We start from the raw sequence: 19,630 nt of genomic DNA on the forward strand, positions 1-19,630 counted from the left end.
ACTACTAAAACGTTTAAATCGACCTTGTTTATTTCAATTTATATAAAAATGTCTCAAGACATACACATAATGTTATTCATTTTAAAAAATTCATATAATTTTATGATTGAATTCATTTATTTAAGTGATTTGCTTTAATTTACCTCATCACATGATACACAAATCTCATTTTAATTTAACTAAATTATTTTTTTAATGATTCTCAATTAATAATTTTACTCATAAGTGAGTTCCCACCCGGCCACCTTATGTTATAATCATGATACATTTGCTGGTTTCTATTGTCGTGTTGTAAAACGTGGCAATTTCTTATTATGAAAGGTGATGGATGATTGGGAGATTCAATAATATATAAGTGATGACCAAAACTCACTGTTCTTCTCTCCATAGCATTCTACCTGCTCTGCAAAAGTCCACGCTCAACAAATGCCAAATCCCCTCATTCTCACTCTCACCTAACCACCAAGCATGTCGTCAACGGCGTCATCTTCTTCACAAAAGAAAGAACCCGGACTCATGAAATTCACTACTTCCTCCTATCGAAACTGGACCTATGACGTGTACGTGAGCTTCGACCGTACCACCAACAAATTCGTCTCGGATCTCTATGCAAGGCTCAGCGCTGCAGGGGTTCGCGTCTTCAAGGACGAAATGGAGCCCCGAAGCGGAGACCAGATCCTGTTCAATGCAATCGAAGATTCTAGAATCTCGATCGTGGTTTTCTCCAGAAGCTATGGGGATTCGAAGTGGTGGTTGAAGGAATTGGAGAAGATAATGGAGTGTCGGAGCAGCAAGGGTCAGAAGGTTGTGCCTGTGTTCTACGGTGTTGATCCGTCGGAAGCTGGGGCGGCGTTCGCATACGGGGAACCGCTCAGGGAAGCTGCTTGCCTTCCGGGTTTTGTTACATATATCAGCAGGTACTTTTAAGTTTTAAAGCTGTTTGATTTGAAGAGAAAATAATGCTGAACTGAAAATCTTACATGCTTTTGAGCCTATTCAACATTCAAATTTCGTTGAGTTACCGTCTTCATCTGATAAATTATAAATACATTATGAGAAAGTATTGGAAATTTGTTACTTGGTTAACATTAGTTAAGTTCTTTGTTAAATCTAAAATTTTTTATTCTTGAAAAATTTAGAATTTAAAATTTATAATAGTAGAATATAAGATAAAAAATTTATAATCTTCTTAAATTAGTGTGGTTATAACTTATATGTCTTTGTCAACATTGATGTTTCATGGTTTTGAGAGAAAAGCGTGTGTTATTATTTTTGGAGTTAGTATTAAATTTGTGTTATAATTAAATGTGTTTTACGAAGATATAAATATGTGTGGAAAAATGTAGTAACAATGAGATAAATGAAAGGCCCAAAAAAAAAAAATATATATATATATATATATATATATTTTTTTTTTTTCTTAGTTTTTTGTGTTTAAAACATTGATGAGTGATGACAAAAGTATATTACTCGATTTATCTTTAATTTCTTCCTTAAATAAGTTTATGTTTTTTAGATCGGTTTTTATTAGTTCAAATAAAGGTGAGTTCGTGTAAAAGGAAGATTTCTTTTATATCTATATATTTGTGTTGTTAAAAAGATAGTAAGACAAGTGTATAAAGAGAGAGTGTGATTAAAAATAAATTCTGTCTATGGTAACTGACATACTTCATGTTGACATCAATGTCACGTTAAGGTGGTATATAGAATAAGTTGGTTAATTGTATTTATTATGATTAATTATTAAAAATGATATTGGACCTGGTTGTAGTTGTATTTTTTGTTTAAACTATTATGAGAAAGTAAAAATAAATTTTGATTATGAACTAACCTATTGTTCTCAATATTTTTTTTGTCCTATATTTGAGCATGTATTTTTGTGAATTGTTAAACTTACAAAATGGCTATATGTACTCATCAAAGTAACTCCATTAAACTCACATAAAATTCAGACTCTTTTTTTTTATGAAAAATTAAACTTAACTCCCAAACATTTATTAATAACTACATATTTTAATATGTGTATATAATTATATATTCATATATAAATATATATTTAATTATTTATATATAAATAAATTAAATTATGTATATACATTAACATATATAAATTAATATCTTTTTCAAAGTATATATTACTAATTAAAATTTTTATTATTAAGTAATTATATTCTAACTGTATTTTTAGTAAGTTTCAACAATTATTTCAAAAAAATATTTAAATTAGTAATTTAAATACTAAACACATATAGTCTAAACGATAAACATTCATTTATAAATATTTAGTTAAATCTAACATCGTACACCCTAAGTGTTAAATCATACCTTTTAAATTCTAATCCATAAATTTTATAAATCTTAAATCTTAGACCTAAATTCTAAATTGTAAACCATAAATTTTAAACTCTTAAGTTTTTAACCTTAAATTCTAAAACTTGTAGTTAAAACCAAATTGTGACCCTAGAAGTAATACTTCAAAAAAGTCTGATTACTTTCATGTATTTTCATATGGAAAAATATTGTTTATACCATTAGTTATATTTATATAATAAAAAAAAGTTTAGGAATCAGTACTTAACCAATAAAAAAAAAAGTAAGTAATTCAACACCATTAGATGTAATCTCACACTATTAAAAATATTAATAATAATTAATTAATAATTACAAATCACAAAATCTACTACCCTTAGCACTCCTCCGTAACGAAACTATTTGAAAAATATCTATAATGAAACTATTTGAAAAATATATATTTTCAAAACACGAAAAAATGCCCAACAGTAAATATATATTTTCAAAAAATGCCTTAAAGATTGAATTTTGATGTGATTTTTTGTAAGTAAAATTATAAAAATGAGATATTATTATCCTTATAATTTGATCATTTTTTTAAGTATATAATTTTTTTGTTAACAATCAATAATATTTTTAAAAAAATCACAAGAAAATATATACTTAGCAAAAAAGTCACCAAATTTTAAGAATAATAATATCTCATTTTTCTAATCATGATTCCAAAAAATCGCATCTAAATTCAATCTCTTAAACATTTTTTTAAAATACATATTTACTGTTGGACATTTTTATTGCGTTTTTAAATTATTTAAAGACATTTTTGTTGATAGTAAAACTCAAGTACATTTTTATCAGGATTTGAATAATTTGGAGACCTTTTTGGTGGTTAACTATGATACATATGATATGTTTTCATAGTATATTATTTTTATATGTACCAATGTTATTAACGTGACACAATGACATTTAATAATAATAATAATAATAATAATAATAATAATAATAATAATAATAATACCCTAATATTTTTTCTTTTCAAAAAGCTATAAAAGAAGTCGAATGAATTTTAACTATTGATTGAGTATATATAAGAAAGATGCCTAGTTGATTAATATGTCAATGAAATATATTTATATACCTCATTAAAATATGATGATATCAATTTTTTGATATACCAATTTGGCAATTATGACATGTAATTTAAATACAATATATCAAATAGTTTCATTATAAAGGAGTGCTAAGGACATTAAATTTTGTAATTTGTAATTATTAATTAATTATTATTAATATTTTTAATAGTATGAAATTATATTCAATGATATTGAATTATTTACCTTTTTTATTGGTTAAGTGCTGACTCCCTAAATTTTTTCTTTATTATATAGATATAATTAATGGTATAAACAATATTTTTTCATATGAAAATACATGAAACTAAATTTGTTCAAAGTATTATTTGCAGAGTCACAATTTGACTTTAACTACAAGATTTAGAATTTAAGGTTAAAAATTTAGGAGTTTAAAATGTATGGTTTACAATTTAGAATTTAAATTTAAAGATTAAGATTTATGGATTAGGATTTAAAAAGTATGATTTAAGATTTAAGATGTACGGTGTAAGATTTAACGTTAAATATTTATAAATGAATATTTACCGTTTAGGCTATATGTGTTTAGTATTTAAAGTACTAATTTAAATAATTTTTTTAAAAAATAATTGTTGAAACTTATTAAAAATACGATTAGAATATAATTATCTAATAATAAAAATTTTAATTAGTAATATATAATTTGAAAAAGATATTAATTTATTTATATACGCTAATATGTATACATAATTTAATTTATTTATATATAAATAATTAAATATATATTTATATATGGATATATAATTATATATACATATTAAAATAAGTAGTTATTAATAAATATTTGGGAGTTAAGTTTAATTTTTCATATGTGAATAAAAGAAATTAATTCATAAAAAAAGAGAGTCTGAATTCTATGCAAGTAAGTTTAGTGGAGTTACTTTAACAAATATATATAGTCTTTTTGCAAGCTTAACAATTCACAAAACATACTCAAGATTCGATAGGACAAAAAAATGTTGGGATCAATAGGTTAGTTCATAATCAAAATTTATTATTATTTTCTCAAAATAATTTAAACAAAAAACACAACTACAACTAGGCCGAATATCATTTTTAATAATTAATCATAACAAACACAATTAACTAACTTATTTTATATACCACCATCACGTAATATTGATGTAACATATAAAATATGTTAATTAACATGAGAGAAATTATCTTTAATCACATTCTCTCTGTACACTTATCTCACAGTTCTTTTAACAACACAAATATATAGATATAGAAGAAATCTTTCTTCTACACCATAGAACTTACCTCAAATAAAATAAGTTTTGGTCTCTATAATTTTCCTTTTTAGCTTCATCTTCGTAAAATTTCTTTGTATGTTTAGTAGAATTTATAAGTTTTCTTTTCTGTGTCTCTTTTCTTGTTACTTTGTCAGTTTGTCCCATTAATTGTAGATGTGACACATTAATATTGTTTGCTACAACAACAATATTTGAATTTATTATATTAATATTTAACTTGACATATCAGTATCAAAAGAAAAAAAAAAACAAATTAATCACAAAAATTAAAATATACTATTTTTAAATTTTAGTGGATCAAAATAAAAGAAATTATAAAGACCAAAATCAAAAACGAAAATAAATATTTTATAACGATAAAAAATTATTTATGTTTTTTTCTCCTCTTTCCTGAAAAAGTTATTGTTTTGACGGTAATTTAATGAGAAAATTTTAAGGTTACTAAACTCCTAAGCTTGTATATGTAAATTTATATGCACTAACTAATCATTATAATACCTATTAAAAATAAACACAAACATTCATAATTGATTCTAATCTAATTTAATTGACACTTCACAGCTAATTGACCGAATATAATATTAAGTTATTAACATCTTCCTCAAACTGGAGCATGCACATAATATGCTTCAAATTTGTTACAAATGTAGTTAATACGATAATTTTTGAGAGACTCTGTGAAAATATCAATCAATTGTTCACCTAAATTAACAAACTCAGTAATAATTTTTTTAGATATAATTTTCTATCTTGTGAAATAACAATTCACTTTTATGTTTGTGTTTGTTTTTAAAAACGGGACAAAATAAAATATTAAAAATAAGACATAAAAAATAAAAATACAAAATTTTATATTTTTGTATTCTGTTTGGTAAAAAATTAGAATAAATTATAAAAATTCAATTTATTCTCATTTTTTTATTAAAAAATTTGAGAAAAAAATAGAATAATAAAAATATAATTATAAAAAATTAACAAAAATAATAAAAAAAATAAAAAATAAGTTGTACCCTTTATTAGTATCTATGTGTCTTTTCTATTAGGATAGATACAAAATACACTAATTCAATATTTCTGGACATAATATCTCTGTCCATATCATCTGTCAAACATAATTTTATGTCTTTTTATATTCCTGTCTCAATGTCCCGTCTCTATAAATAAATACAGCCTATTTATTTAGTTCTTTCATAAAATATTTGGATTAGAGACAATGTGAATTGCATGATTATCACAATATAAACTTTTTTTTTTAATAAAAAAAGCTCAACATACTAGAGTGGATCGGAGTGGAGTAAGAGCAATCCAGACACAACAAAACAAACCTGAACACAAAGATTAACAATCTTCTGTCATCTCCGACATAGCCATCAACGACCAAAAGAATCAATACCAGACTATTTTTTGTAGTTCGAAAACGTCATTCCTTGTATGATCTCAACACCTGCTTTTTTATTGTTGAACACTTTGTCATTGCGCTCCAACCAGATGTTCCAAATCACTGTAAAGAACTCAATTAGCCACACCTTCTGCTCCTCTTTTCTTCTAGGCATGCCAGTCTAACTCTCAAACAGATCTTTAATGGTTCTAAGAACAGTCCAAACTCTACCAAAACACCTCAACTAAGCGCACCACACCTGTCATGTAAACCCACATAAAAGAAATAAATGGCGAACAGATTTCATCTCCTTTTTACAAAGTACACACAGATTGTCACTCTGAAAAATAACGCCTAATCTATTCAACCTCTCTTTAGTATTAACCCTACCAACTAGAACAAACCATCCAAAAAGCTCATTTCTCTGAGGTACCACTCCTCTCCAAATTGAACTTGTGAAATTATAGCTCGTAATCTCGTCAGAAAGAGTCTCCGATTATAACACCTGCATAAAAGAGTTAGTAGAAAAAACACATTTATTATCAAACTTCCAAACAACAGTATCCTCTCTACTAGTTGATAACTTCACTGGCCTTAACCTCTCATGAAGTTGATGAACAAGTTCCAACTTCCATTGAACAACTCTCTCCTTCACTGAAAATTCCATATCTACTCTAACCCATCCCAAAACTCACATTCCCCTATCACAGATCTTTTTGTTGGTTTGAAATAGAGAAGAGTCTTGAAAAATTTGCTTTTAGAGGACCACCTTGAACCCAGTTATCTTCCCAAAAGAGTGTTCTTCTTCCATTCTCTACTTCCATTACCAGCCCACTAATCATTTTTTCCTTCACCTGTTGTTCTTTTATACTCAACTGACAGATGTCTTTCCAGGACCCCTTTTACTGGTAAAGTCTAATTTTCTATCATTGCATTAGGGTTCAAATTGTTACAAGAACACACAATTTTCTTCCACAACGGGCAATCCTCCTTTGAAAACCGTCACCACCACTTAAACAAGAGCATTGTGTTCCTCAGTACTGCGTCCCTGACCCCCCAAACCCCTAGCCTTTTTTGGTGCCTAAACCACCTCCCACTTAACTAGAGGTATACCATAGTTTCCGTCCTCCTTACACCACATAAACCTCCTTTGTAAAGAAATTAACTTGTTGGCGACCGCTTTCAGCATCTTGTACAGACTAAAGTAATAGATCGGTAGACTATTCAACACCGATTTGATGAGGACTAGCTAACCTGCTTTGTTTAGAACCTTCGCTTTCCATAAGTTGAGTTTCTCTTCCACCTTATTTATGATCGGTTTCCAAGTCTTCACTAGGCGCGAATTTGCTCCTAAAGAGATTTCGAGGTACCTAACAGATAAGACAGCTTGCTTGCACTCCAGTAGGCCAAACACATGATCCACCCATTTCTTGCTCACAATTCACCAAGATCAGATTCGACTTATCATAATTGATGCTCAGACCAGATATCAACTCAAAACACCGCAACAACCTCTAGTTCACAATTGTCTCAGTCTCCAGAGGACAAAACAAGATAGTATCATCTGCGAATTTGAGATGTGAGAATTTGATATGATCTCTCTCGACTAGTAGTCGAGCAATGCGCCCATTCCTTACGGCTTCCTCCAACATCCTATGCAAAACATCGACCACAAGCACAAATAGAAGAGGAGAAAGAGGATCACCTTGTCTTAGACCCCTCTCCATGTTGAACAGCTTGGATGGTGACCCATTAACTAGGACTGACATAGTGGTCGTACTGACACACTCCTTCATCCAATTCTTCCATTTTTGGCCAAAGCCCATCTTCTGAAGTACAAGGTCCACAAAATTTCATCTGACTCTATCATATGCTTTTTGAAAATTCAGATTGATAATAGCCGCCTTCTTTGGTTAACTATCTCGAACTTCAACTTTAAAAAAAACTATTTGACCTATTTATAACTCACAAGCCACTAATGCCATAGCGTGATACTCAGCTTCTGCACCTGATCGGACACAACACTTTGTTTCTAATTTTTCTGAGATATAAAGTTTCCACCAAAAAAGACACAATACCAAAAGTAGATCGTCTATCAACAGGAGAATATGTCCAATCGGCATCACAATAGTTAATAATCTGGGTATTTTCTTTATCTCTGTATAGTAATCTTTGGCCTAGAAATTTTTTTGATAGATTTTACAATTCGCATTACATCATCCAATTAATCGGTGCAAGGAAATTGCATAAACAGACTCACTATACTGACATGATATGAAATATCTGATCTGGTAATAGTGAGGTAATTAAATTTTTCTACAAGTCTGTGATATCTTCCAATATCAGAAAAATGTTTCCTTGCTTAGGTAGCAATTTGATATTAGATTCCATTGGATTGTCACAGGTTTACAATTCAACGAACTTGTTTCTTCCGAAATATCAAGAGCATATTTTCATTGCGATATAGCAACACCATTTTTAAATTGAGCTACCTCAATACCAAGAAAGTATTTGAGTTTACCTAAATTCTTAGTTTAGAAGTGATGAAATAGATGTTTTTTTAACTTTGTTATCCCTTCATGATTATTGCCAATAATGACTATATCATCAACACAAACAACCAGATAGATGCACTGTCCAAGTGAGTTGTATTGATAGAACACTGGGTAGACAGATTTGCTTTTTTTCATGCCAAATCCTTGAACAATAGAGCTGAATTTGCTAATTAAACCAAACTCGTGGAGATTGTTTTAACCCATAGAGAGGACATTTTAACTTGCAAATCAATTGTGACTTTCCCTGAGCAACAAATTCAAGTGGTTGCTTCATGTATACTTTCTCGTCAAGGTCTCCATGAAAAAAAAAACATTCTTTATATCTAATTGAAAGAATGGCCAATGACAAATTGTTGCAATACAAAGGAATGTGTGGACAGAAACAATCTTTGCTACCGGAAAAAATAGTTTTCTTGATAACCCTTCCCATATGTTTTGACTGTAAACTTTGACAACCAAATGAGTCTTAAAACGATCAACTGAACCATCACGTCCAACCTTAACAGCATACACTCATCGGGACCCAACCACTAATTTCCCTGGAGGAAGACGAACCAACTCCCATGTACCACTATATTATAGAGCATTCATTTCATCAATCATAGATGATCTCCATATTGGATGAGAGAGTGCCTCACTAACACACTTAGGCATAGTTGTAAGAACCGGATCAGTAAATTGGACTCTTAACCAGTCCGGTCCAGTTCCAGAACTAGTTAAGGACAAGAACCGGTAAAAACTAGTTAAAGCTGGTGAAAACTAGTCCAACCAAACCGCTCAAGAAAAAATTCTAAAATTGATAAAAACGTGGTTTGAATTTGGATCTTCCTTGTGACTGCATGCTCCCATTGCTACTAAGCTATGTTGTTACTTATTATTTTATATGCTAATTATTAATTATAAAGTAAAAACGTACAATAATTTTTTTAGATATTATTTTAATTTTATACTCACTTATATTTAAATTAATTATATTTTTTATTATTCATAATTATTAATATAAATGTTATTAAACATGTATAAATAAAAAATATCAAATATTTTTACTAATTATAATATAATATTTGTTAATATTATTTTTCAATAAATACATATAGTATATAATAATATAATAAATATAAACTATTCATTAGTTATTAAAATAAAAATAGTTACTTAATATAAAAATAAAATTAAAAAGAATTATTATGAAAAAATAGTAAAATTTTATATACTTATTCAATAATAACTAGATTATAACTTGTTGATTATAATTTGTTGAAATTTGATTGTTTTCAAAATATTAGTGAAGATAGGTATTTTAAATTTTAATTTTAGGTTTTTGATTATTTTATATTTTTTATTTATGTAGAATTAGTACTTCTATCAGTTCAACTAATGACTCATCAGTTGAACCAATAAACCAGTAAATCAGTAGCTTGATCGGTTTGATCCCCGGTTGAGTTCTTATAGAAGATAATGTGGAAACAAAAGCATAGTATGGTGGGAAAAATCGATGAAAGCTCAAGAAATTATAAATTGGATGAAGATTTCGAGTAGAGATAATCTCTAGCCTGTTGTTCTGTATCTTTCTTTTTTCCTTTAGAAACAATAAAGATGTTAACCAAAAAGGGATTTGGCATAGTGGTTGAGGAGGGGAATGGATTTCTCAATTCTTTTCTTTCTCAATTATTGTTGTAAAATGTGATCTCTCATCACACACTCTTTAAGTGGGACCAAGAAAAAATCTGTGAGATAATATGTTAAATGGTAAAAGATATCTTGACAAAACAATTGATAGTAAAAAAATTGAGTGGATCCATTCCAGTTGAGGAGGCATTTTATAGTCTCAAGAAGAACTTTGATTGATTCTTGGAGGGTATGTTAGTTGAGAAGTCAAGCTTGATTAGGCCCATAGAGATCATGCAACTTCTCTAATAACCAAGGAGGGAGATACCTTAGAAAACCCAAAAAGAAGGTACAATAGTAAGAACAAATTTTGTCACATATATAGTCCAGATAATTGTAAGGGAACTAAAGTATGTCTAAAATGAGTGTAGAGATGCTGCTACATTGCGTGATTAGTATTGGACATGATCCAGATCACATAGTTGGAGAATAGCAGAAACATCATTATGCAAAGATCGTGACATATGAGCCATCCAATTTGGCCTCTTTGTGGAAGACAGGGCAGCAGTATTAGGCAAGCAAGTGATAGTATGTGACGATCGATCCTGCATCAATGACTAGGGTAGGCAGCAGGGTGGCCCGTGACAAGGACTCCAGTGAAGCTGCACTAACTGGGAATGAAATGTTGAAGCTGGTGGCTGTGGGATTTATAAGATAGAGGCTGATTTTAGTGTAAGAAAAGTTCTGATCTGTAAACACAAAGAAAGAAAAGCAATATTAGACAAAGGCTTCCTCCCTCACCCAATGTAACTTGTTAGCCCAATAGATAATTGTCATATGCTAATTTGCTTAATTTACAATTGCATTCCCATCTAATCGTATCTATCATAATAAATGTAGCTGTATTTGTGCATAAGCTAAAATATGAAAATATCTAAACACATCATTTGTATCATTTTCTTGTATCGTTTGTCCTGCTTGACCTTGTTGTTTGGTATGTAATGGTACACCGTTATACTTCCTTTCAAGCAGAATGTACAAGTTTTGTGTCATTGTTTATGTATATTGCAGGGAGAGAGATGAAGCCTTAGACAATATTGTTGAACATATCACTGCCTTTTTAGATGGTAAGGATCACTGGTTCACTCTGCCGAATGTAGAGAAATTGCAACCTCGGGTGCAGGATTTAATTCAAGTTCAACTGTTGAATTATGATAAAGTTTTAATACTTGGGATATGGGGAATGGCAGGCATTGGTAAAACAACCATTGCCATGGCTCTTTATAATCAAATCTGTTACAGATTCCAGAGGAGGATGTTTGTTGACAATATCAGCGAGAGATGTGAGCAGCATAGTATAGTTTCTTTACAGGAAGAGCTTTTTTCTTGTATCTGCAAAACAACAGAAGAAACAAAAGAAGAAGCAACGAAAGAAGCAAAGGAAAAAGCAACAAAAGAAACAACAGAGGAAACAACAAAAGCAGCAGTGGAAGAAGCAACAGAAGAAGCAACGGAAGAAGAAAGGGAAGAAACTACTGCAGAAAAAGCAAAGATTCATGACATTGAATCAGGAAAGCTTTTATTAAAGAAAAATCTCAGCAATAAAAAAACGCTTCTTGTTCTAGACGATGTGACTGAACGAGACCATTTAGAGGCATTGTGCGGAAGTCGCGAGTGGTTTGGTCCTGGAAGCACAATAATCATCACCACTAGGGATAGGAGTATGCTCAAGGACGCTGATGATATATATACAGTGAAAGGAATGGATTATGATGAATCTATTGAGCTATTTTGTTGGCACGCATTCAAGAATAAGGAAATTCCTGCAGAAGAGTATCGTGAACTTGCAGAATCTATAGTTGAGTACTGTGGGGGAGTACCACTTTTTCTTGAAGTAGCTGGATCCCATTTATATGGAAAGATGATAGAGGAGTGGGAGCCTGCATTGGAAGAACTTGAGGAAAATCCTCCTTATAAATTGCAGAGGTTTCGACAAGTGAGCTTTGATAGTTTAAGAGATGACTCGCTGAAGAAGATATTTCTTGATATAGTTTGTTTCTTTGTTGGTATGAACCGGAACCATGTTGTGAAAATATTGAATGGCACTGGACGTAATGGAGAAAAGGCCTTAAGTGCCCTTGAAGATAAATGTTTAGTAACTGTTGATGGCAACCAGCTTCAAATGCATACCTTGATAGAAGAAATTGGAAGAGAAATTGTTGATGAGGAATCACGTCTTACTCCCAAGGTGCGCAGCAGGTTATGGTTTTGTGAGGATATGTTTATTGTATCTTCTAAACTTCGATAGCTAGTTGGATTGTAAATTGTGCTTCTTTGATCCTAACCTGTAAAATTCTTTTGAGCACAAGTTGATCATATATTTTGAATTTTTTTTATTCCCAGCTAAGTACTTATGATGTATTCTTGAGTTTCCGAGGAAAAGATACTCGTGCAAAATTCACCTCACATCTCCATGCGGCTCTCGAAAATGCTGGATTTTATGTTTTCAAGGATGATGTTCAACTTCCAAGGGGAGAATGGATATCAATCTCACTACTGGAAGCAGTGAAAGACTCCAGAATGTCTATTATTGTGCTGTCTACAAATTATGCTGGTTCAAAATGGTGTCTGGAAGAGTTAGAGAATATAATGCAGCTTCAAAGAACCACAGCTCACGCAGTCGTGCCAATATTCTACGGTGTAGATCCCTCGGAAGTACGTCACCAAAGTGGTGTATTTGGACAAAAATTTAATGATCTTTTAAGAAGTCACCCAGTGGAGGAAGACAAGGAGAAAAGTTGGAGGACATCACTCCGTCAAGTTGGTAGCCTTTCAGGAATTGTTGTGGTAAATTCCAGGTAATTTAATCTGTGATACGTTTTCCTTTTGTTTGAATTCGTTAATAAATTTTATCTCTATGAAGAATCATTTCTTATTTGTTTAATGTGGTAATGGTGCCATGGTATTTCATTCAAAAGAATAGCCTTAGTTTCATTTGTTTATATTCAAGCCTTCAGGACAATTTCAGTTGCTCTGCAGAAATTTCTATATATAATTGAAAGGCAAAAGCTATGTTTTCATTCCCAATCTTTAAAACGTATTTAATGTTGTTTCATAAGTTTTTTTCCTTCAGTCTCATCCATTATGTTCTAAAAGATGACACTTCTTAGTTATCTTTGGTTCATGTAATATAGGAATGAGAATGAGGATATCAAGAAGGTTGTTGAAGATGTTACTCATTTGCTTGACAAGACAGAATTGTTTGTTGCAGACTATCCGGTGGGAGTAACATCTCGTGTGCAAAATGTGATCAATCTATTGATGGAACAACAATCAAAAGATGTTTTACTTCTTGGGATATGTGGCATGGGAGGACTTGGTAAAACAACCATTGCCAAAGCACTTTATAATCAACTTAGTCGCAAATTTGATTGTAAGTGCTTCCTACTAAACATCAGGGAAGTTTGGGAGCAAGATAATGGTCAAGTTTCTTTACAAGATCGTCTCCTTTCTGATATTTACAAAACAACAAAGATACCGATACGTAGCACTGAATCAGGAAAACTTGAATTGAAGAATCGACTTTGCCACAAAAGGGTACTTCTTGTTCTTGATGATATAGATAAAGTGGAGCAAATGAATGCATTGTGTGGAAGTCATGAATGGTTTGGTTCCGGAAGCTGTATAATCATCACAACAAGAGATGAGCATCTGGTTAAAATGCGTGGCGTTGAACCTATAATTTATAGATTGGATGAAATGGATGATAGTGAAGCTATTGAGCTTTTTAGTTGGCATGCATTCAAGCAAGCATATCCAGACACAAATTTTTCTGTCCTTACTAAAGATGTAGTTGCATATTCTTCTGGACTGCCACTTGCTCTTGAAGTTCTTGGGTCCTATTTGTGTGATAGGGAAATCGAAGTGTGGAAGAATGCTTTGGAGAAACTAAAAAGGATTCCCAATCATAAAATACAGGAGAAGCTGAGAATAAGTTTTGATAGTCTTAGTGATGATACTGAGAAAGAGATATTTCTTGATATAGCATGCTTTTTCATTGGGATGGACCGAAGTGATGTTATTCAGATATTAAATGATTGCGGACTTTTCGCTGAAATTGGAATCAGTGTCCTTAGAGAGCGAAGCCTTGTAACTGTTGACAGCACAAACAAGCTTGGAATGCATAATTTGCTAAGGGACATGGGAAGAGAAATAATTCGCGAGGAATCACCAGATGAACCTGAGAAGCGTAGTAGATTATGGCTTCATGAGGAAGTCCTTCATGTATTAACAGAATACAAGGTATGGATTATGCTTTGATTTATGATAATATTTTGATGGATCTGTTGTTAGCATTCATGTGTCTTCTAGATTATTCCAATAAATATGAAAGTTAGTCTGCTATAGCAATGGTTTTATATCAATTTTGGATTTCAAGCATCATAATAAAAGAGAGTAATATTATGGACTTTTAGCTACCTAGTATCAGAAGTATAAGTTTCTTGTATGTTTTGTGTCTTCGTTATATTTCAGGGAACTACAACTATCACAGGACTGGCTTTGAAGTCACCAAGGACGAATCCAATTTCATTGAGCACAAAGGCATTTGAAGAGATGAATAAACTCAGATTGCTTCAGCTCGAAAAAGTACAACTTGATGGAGATTTCAAATATATTTCTAGAGATCTTAGATGGATGAGTTGGCATGGATTTCCTTTGAGTCACATTCCTAAAAACTGCTGTCAGAAAGGTTTAGTAGCCATTGAGTTGGAATATGGCAATCTCAAAATAGCATGGAAGCAGGCTCAGGTATAAAGCCTGTATTGATTTTTGTCTTTCATGAGTTCTCTTCACTCACATTGTTTTTTCATGCAATAAATTTAAATTCAGGGTATGTTTTATTTAGGGGTAAAAATGGGGTGGATATTTTCTTTCATGAGTTCCCTTTTTCTGTTGAGTAATGCTAGAGAATCAACACTATAACAACCAATTTCAGCAAACATTATAGCAGATTGTCAAACAAGTCCAATATAAATCCCACTAAAGATGAGCTTTTTTTAGTTGGATTTCTGAATGTTTCTTCTAATTGAGTTTCGGATGTTCTTGTTTTTAAGAGTTTCAGATATTTTAATTTTCTATTGTATGTCTTGTGCTTATCTTTCCTCACAGTTGTTGAATAAGCTGAAAATTCTGAATCTCAGTCATTCTCATCAATTGAGAGAAACTCCAGACTTTTCATACTTACCTAACCTTGAAAAGCTAATACTTGAAGATTGTTCGAGTTTGTCTTCGGTTTCCCATACCATTGGACATCTCAATCAACTTCTTCTGATAAATCTGAAAGATTGTAAAAGCCTTCGTAGCCTTCCGCGAAGCATCTATAAGTTAAAGTCACTCAAAACTCTCATTCTTTCTGGATGCTTAATGATTGACAAGTTGGAAGAGGACATGGAACAGATGGAATCTTTGACAACCTTGAAGGCAGAAGACACTGCTATAACACAAGTTCCAAATGCACTAGTAAGAATGAAAAATATTGGTTATATATCTTTGTGTGGCTTTGAAGGATCGGTTCGGGATGTTCTTCCATCTATCATTTGGTCATGGACCTATCCAACAAATAACGTGTCATCTCTGTTTCAAAATACTCTCCATCATCTATCATCTATGATCAGCAAACTTCCAAAGCGTAGTAGTCTTTTGTTGGAATCCGGTCTGCAACTTGAGATACCTGAAGATGTGGTCTTGAAAACCTTAGATGCTACAAATTGCAAGATAACTAATCTTGATGAAAATGCTTCCGTCGATGATATCACAGAAGATGAGAATGTGACTGTTTTGGATTCTGATGATATGGAGACTGATATGAATGAAAATGTTTCTGATTTTGAAGATATGGCAGTTGACAGAAATGCTGTTGTTTCTGATATGCTAACAGATAAAAGCATTGATATCATTTCCAATGGAGGTGAAAGTGTAAGTGATAGTAGTCTTATGTAATTTACATATAATTTCTCTTGATCGTTCATAAGATAAAGATTGAAGTGAAAGTAAGGCATTTTTTACATTTGAACTTAATAATTTTCCTTGTGTTCCTCTTTCACCCTGTTTTTTGGGTATAGAGAATTAGCAGATTCTCCAGACTTCGTTCTCTTGTTCATGTTGTTCTAAAGGCACGACTATTTTGGTTTGGTTTTATTGCTATCCTAATTTGGATCACATGCAGTTATTCTGAAAATCAAGAATGTTCAACCTCATTTCAAGGTCAGAAGTTGTCTCTGCTGCTTTGTCAACACATTTATACACTTAATAATTCACTATTTGACATCCAATTTAGCTTTCCCAGTTAAGCATCGAGACTTTCAATTCTAAGTTTTGCTTTTTAGTTTTCAATATATTGATTTGTGATAGAGTATGAAAGCAAGAAAGAAAGTTTAAACGGTTTCCTCCATTTTAAATCATTGTAGCTTAATTGAATTAGGACATAACAAAATTTAATGCATTAGTATTAGGGGTGTGCATGACCCGGTCTGGCCCGAAGACCCGGCCCGATCTCGAACACTTTAGAGGCTAATTTGGTTTGATTTTACCGGGTCTAGGGTCGGGTAAGGGTCTTAAAGATAGACCTGGTCATTATTTCGGGTTGGGGTCGGGCCATGGCTCGAGTCACCCGAACTCAGCCCGGTGGCCCGGTCATCAAACATAATTAATATTTTGTGTTATTAGTGATGAATGATAGTTATTCTTATGTGGAATTTAAGTATTGTAAACCTTAATATTTTGTGTTATTAGTTATTATAAGACTATAAGTTAATGTTTTATGTTTAAAATACAAAAGATTTTAGATTAATGCATAATATTGTGTTATTTGTATTGATTTAAATATTTGGTGTTATTAAACAATATTAGTATTGATTATGGTTATGCTTCAATTTTAGAGAAGAGTTGGTTCTTGTTATATTTTTCTAAATGAATTTTATCATGTCAAATAATGGTTGGAGTCTTGGAAATTTGGATATTTTCACATGCTAGTTTATAATAAGGTATCAAAGTAATGTAATGTTAATGGCCCGGTTTTCACCCGGTATAATTGTGGCCCGAAAATGTATAAGTTTTATCGGATCTAGGGTTGGGTTCGGGTCTAACAAATAGTCCCAGTATATATTTCGGGCCGGATCTAGGTCACATCAAACCCAGTTTCACTCGACCCATGCACACCCCTTAGTATTACCACTAACATTTCCGCTCTTTTCTTTGCAGTATGTCAGCACACACCCACTTTTAAGGAAGCAGAGGTAATTCCCAATAAGCAAGTAGTGAAGTTGTTAGAGGAGGAAAGTAAAAGAAAGAGTAAACTCTCATATAGTCAAAGAGTTGTGGAGCCTCCGCCGGAAAGTAAAAACATCGAAGCATCGGCAACCATCAAGAACTCCAGGCCAAAGTCTAAAGGAGATATGCCTTTAGTTAAGGTATTAATACTATCTTCAATTGGAAATTGTAGTCCATCTCATACAAATATTTCAATTGAGATAGTAAGAGTTCTTATAGTTCTGTAAAAAAAAAGAGTTCTTATAGTTTCTTTTGAAAGGATTTTGGATTCAATTGATTAAATTGGCTTAATTTATATTTTAATACATCTCTTTTTTTTTTTTTTCCGGAACATGATCAATCTAAAGGGTTTCCTTTTACTTCTTGTAGACATATCCACCTGCAATTGCTTCATTGTCTAACTCTCAAGAGATGTCAGACAATTCAGAGTATGATAGCAATACTCAAAATCAAGATGAACTGCTTCAGGCAAACCATTTTTGTAAAATCTTTCAAATTGCAATTTAAATCCATATAAATGTATGACACATCTATTTTGATTACCATATTCTAACAATTTACCTTGTGCAGACTCTTTTTGCTTCAAATCCTAAAGATGATGAACTTGCATTGATTGCTGATCCTACATCACTAATCACCACTCAAGAAGACAATGATTTGCTTGCAGAACTAGAACAAATCTTGTCAGAGAGCTATGTCTTGTCCGCGAATAAGGTCACTTCTGCTACTTCTGTTTCTGAACTTCAAAGTCTTCCATTGATTGCAGTCATTCAAAAAGTACAACTACTTTTGGATAATGAACTAGAAGCTTTGGTAGCAGATAATGACATTAGAAAACAGCTTCTTGACTACTTAGCTCATCTGGTTCAAATGAAGTCACAAGTCCCTACAAATATTCAGAAGTTGGTCAAGGAGATTAAGGAATTTTATGAAGGTTTTCTTGGTAACTTTCCACCTATTCAAGAAGTCTTGGACAATCATCAAAGGTTAATTGACACTAAGAATAGACTTGAGGAGGAGCTGGAAATAGCTAAGGCAAAGCAGGCTCATTTTTCGTCTTCAATTTCTAAAGGGAAAGTGAGGATCAATGAGATGTCAAAAGAGATCAATGAGTTGGAGGTGAAACTTAAAGCCTTATATGACAAGAGAGACAAATTAAAATCCACTGTGAAACTTTGTGAGGTTGAAACTATGAACATCAATAGGAAAGCTGTCACTTGGGTGAAAGAAACTGAAGAGGTTGTGAGCACTCTTAAGGCTTCAGAGTCTTCCTTCAAAAATGCTGAATCTTCAAAACATAATTATGAGAGGAAGCTAAGTGAATTGAAGCGAGCTCTTGGCAAAAATAAACATTAGAATATTCTTCATTTTGTAATTATTCCCTCAGAAAAGCTCTACATCCAAGTCATTTATCTAACCAAGTCCAACCAGTTTGTTATAATGTGTTTCTCGTTCAAGCGCTGCTGCTTCTTCTTCGTACTTCTTTTTCTTCTTCTTCTTCTTCTCTTACATCGCTGCTGCTACTGCCTCTTCTTATTCTCCTCATTTTTTCCCATCTTTTTCTTTTGTTATCATTGTCGTTGTCATTGCCTCCTCCTCTTCTTCCTCCTTCCTTTCTCATTTGAATTTATTCTCTTCCTTCCTTTTTCTCCCCCTCCATCAACATCATCGTCGTCGTCGTTATCATCATCGCTACTGACTACCTCTTCTTATTCTCCTCCTTTTTCTTCATTTTTCTCTTTCGTCATCGTCATTCTCATCGTCGTCACCACCACCACCACCTCCTCCTTTTTCTCCAATTTTCTTTTTCATTTGAATTTATTCTCCAATCTTCCTTTTCCTTCTCCTCCTCCTCCATCATCATCATCATTATCGTCATCATTGTCGTTTTTTTCTTATACGCAAATTACAATGTTTTTTTTTCTCCTTCATTCTCTTTCAAATTTTTGCATATGTAAGATTTCAATCCAATAAATGTGCATTCAAGTCTAATTGAGAAGCAATGCTTTTAAAAAAAACAAGAGCAGAAATAAAGAAAAAGAAAGAAGAATAAGAAGC

The 19,630-nt window shown here is 31.9% G+C and overlaps 1 protein-coding gene across 5 annotated transcripts; it reads left to right on the forward strand.

Annotated features, from left to right (window-relative positions):
- The first annotated feature begins 283 nt into the window (after window positions 1-283).
- Window positions 284-19,013, forward strand: LOC112727937 (disease resistance protein RPP2A). 5 transcript variants are annotated; one of them, XM_025777887.3, is made up of 11 exons: window positions 373-917; window positions 11,315-12,491; window positions 12,647-13,101; window positions 13,438-14,545; window positions 14,777-15,052; window positions 15,413-16,219; window positions 16,366-16,507; window positions 17,504-17,712; window positions 17,942-18,040; window positions 18,143-18,286; window positions 18,393-18,576. In XM_025777887.3, the coding sequence occupies exons 1-11, from the start codon at window positions 469-471 to the stop codon at window positions 18,426-18,428; spliced, it is 4,902 nt and encodes a 1,633-aa protein (XP_025633672.1). In that variant the 5' UTR covers window positions 373-468; the 3' UTR covers window positions 18,429-18,576. The 5 variants fall into 5 exon arrangements, 3 of the variants coding, with proteins under 3 accessions (XP_025633670.1, XP_025633672.1, XP_025633673.1); XM_025777885.3 differs by having other exon boundaries at window positions 284-917; window positions 18,143-19,013; XR_003166050.3 differs by lacking the exon at window positions 18,393-18,576 and having other exon boundaries at window positions 372-917; window positions 17,920-18,053; window positions 18,143-18,281.
- The last annotated feature ends 617 nt before the right edge of the window (window positions 19,014-19,630 follow it).

Source organism: Arachis hypogaea, chromosome 12 (genome assembly GCF_003086295.3).
Source record: "Arachis hypogaea cultivar Tifrunner chromosome 12, arahy.Tifrunner.gnm2.J5K5, whole genome shotgun sequence".
Taxonomy (NCBI): domain Eukaryota; kingdom Viridiplantae; phylum Streptophyta; class Magnoliopsida; order Fabales; family Fabaceae; genus Arachis; species Arachis hypogaea.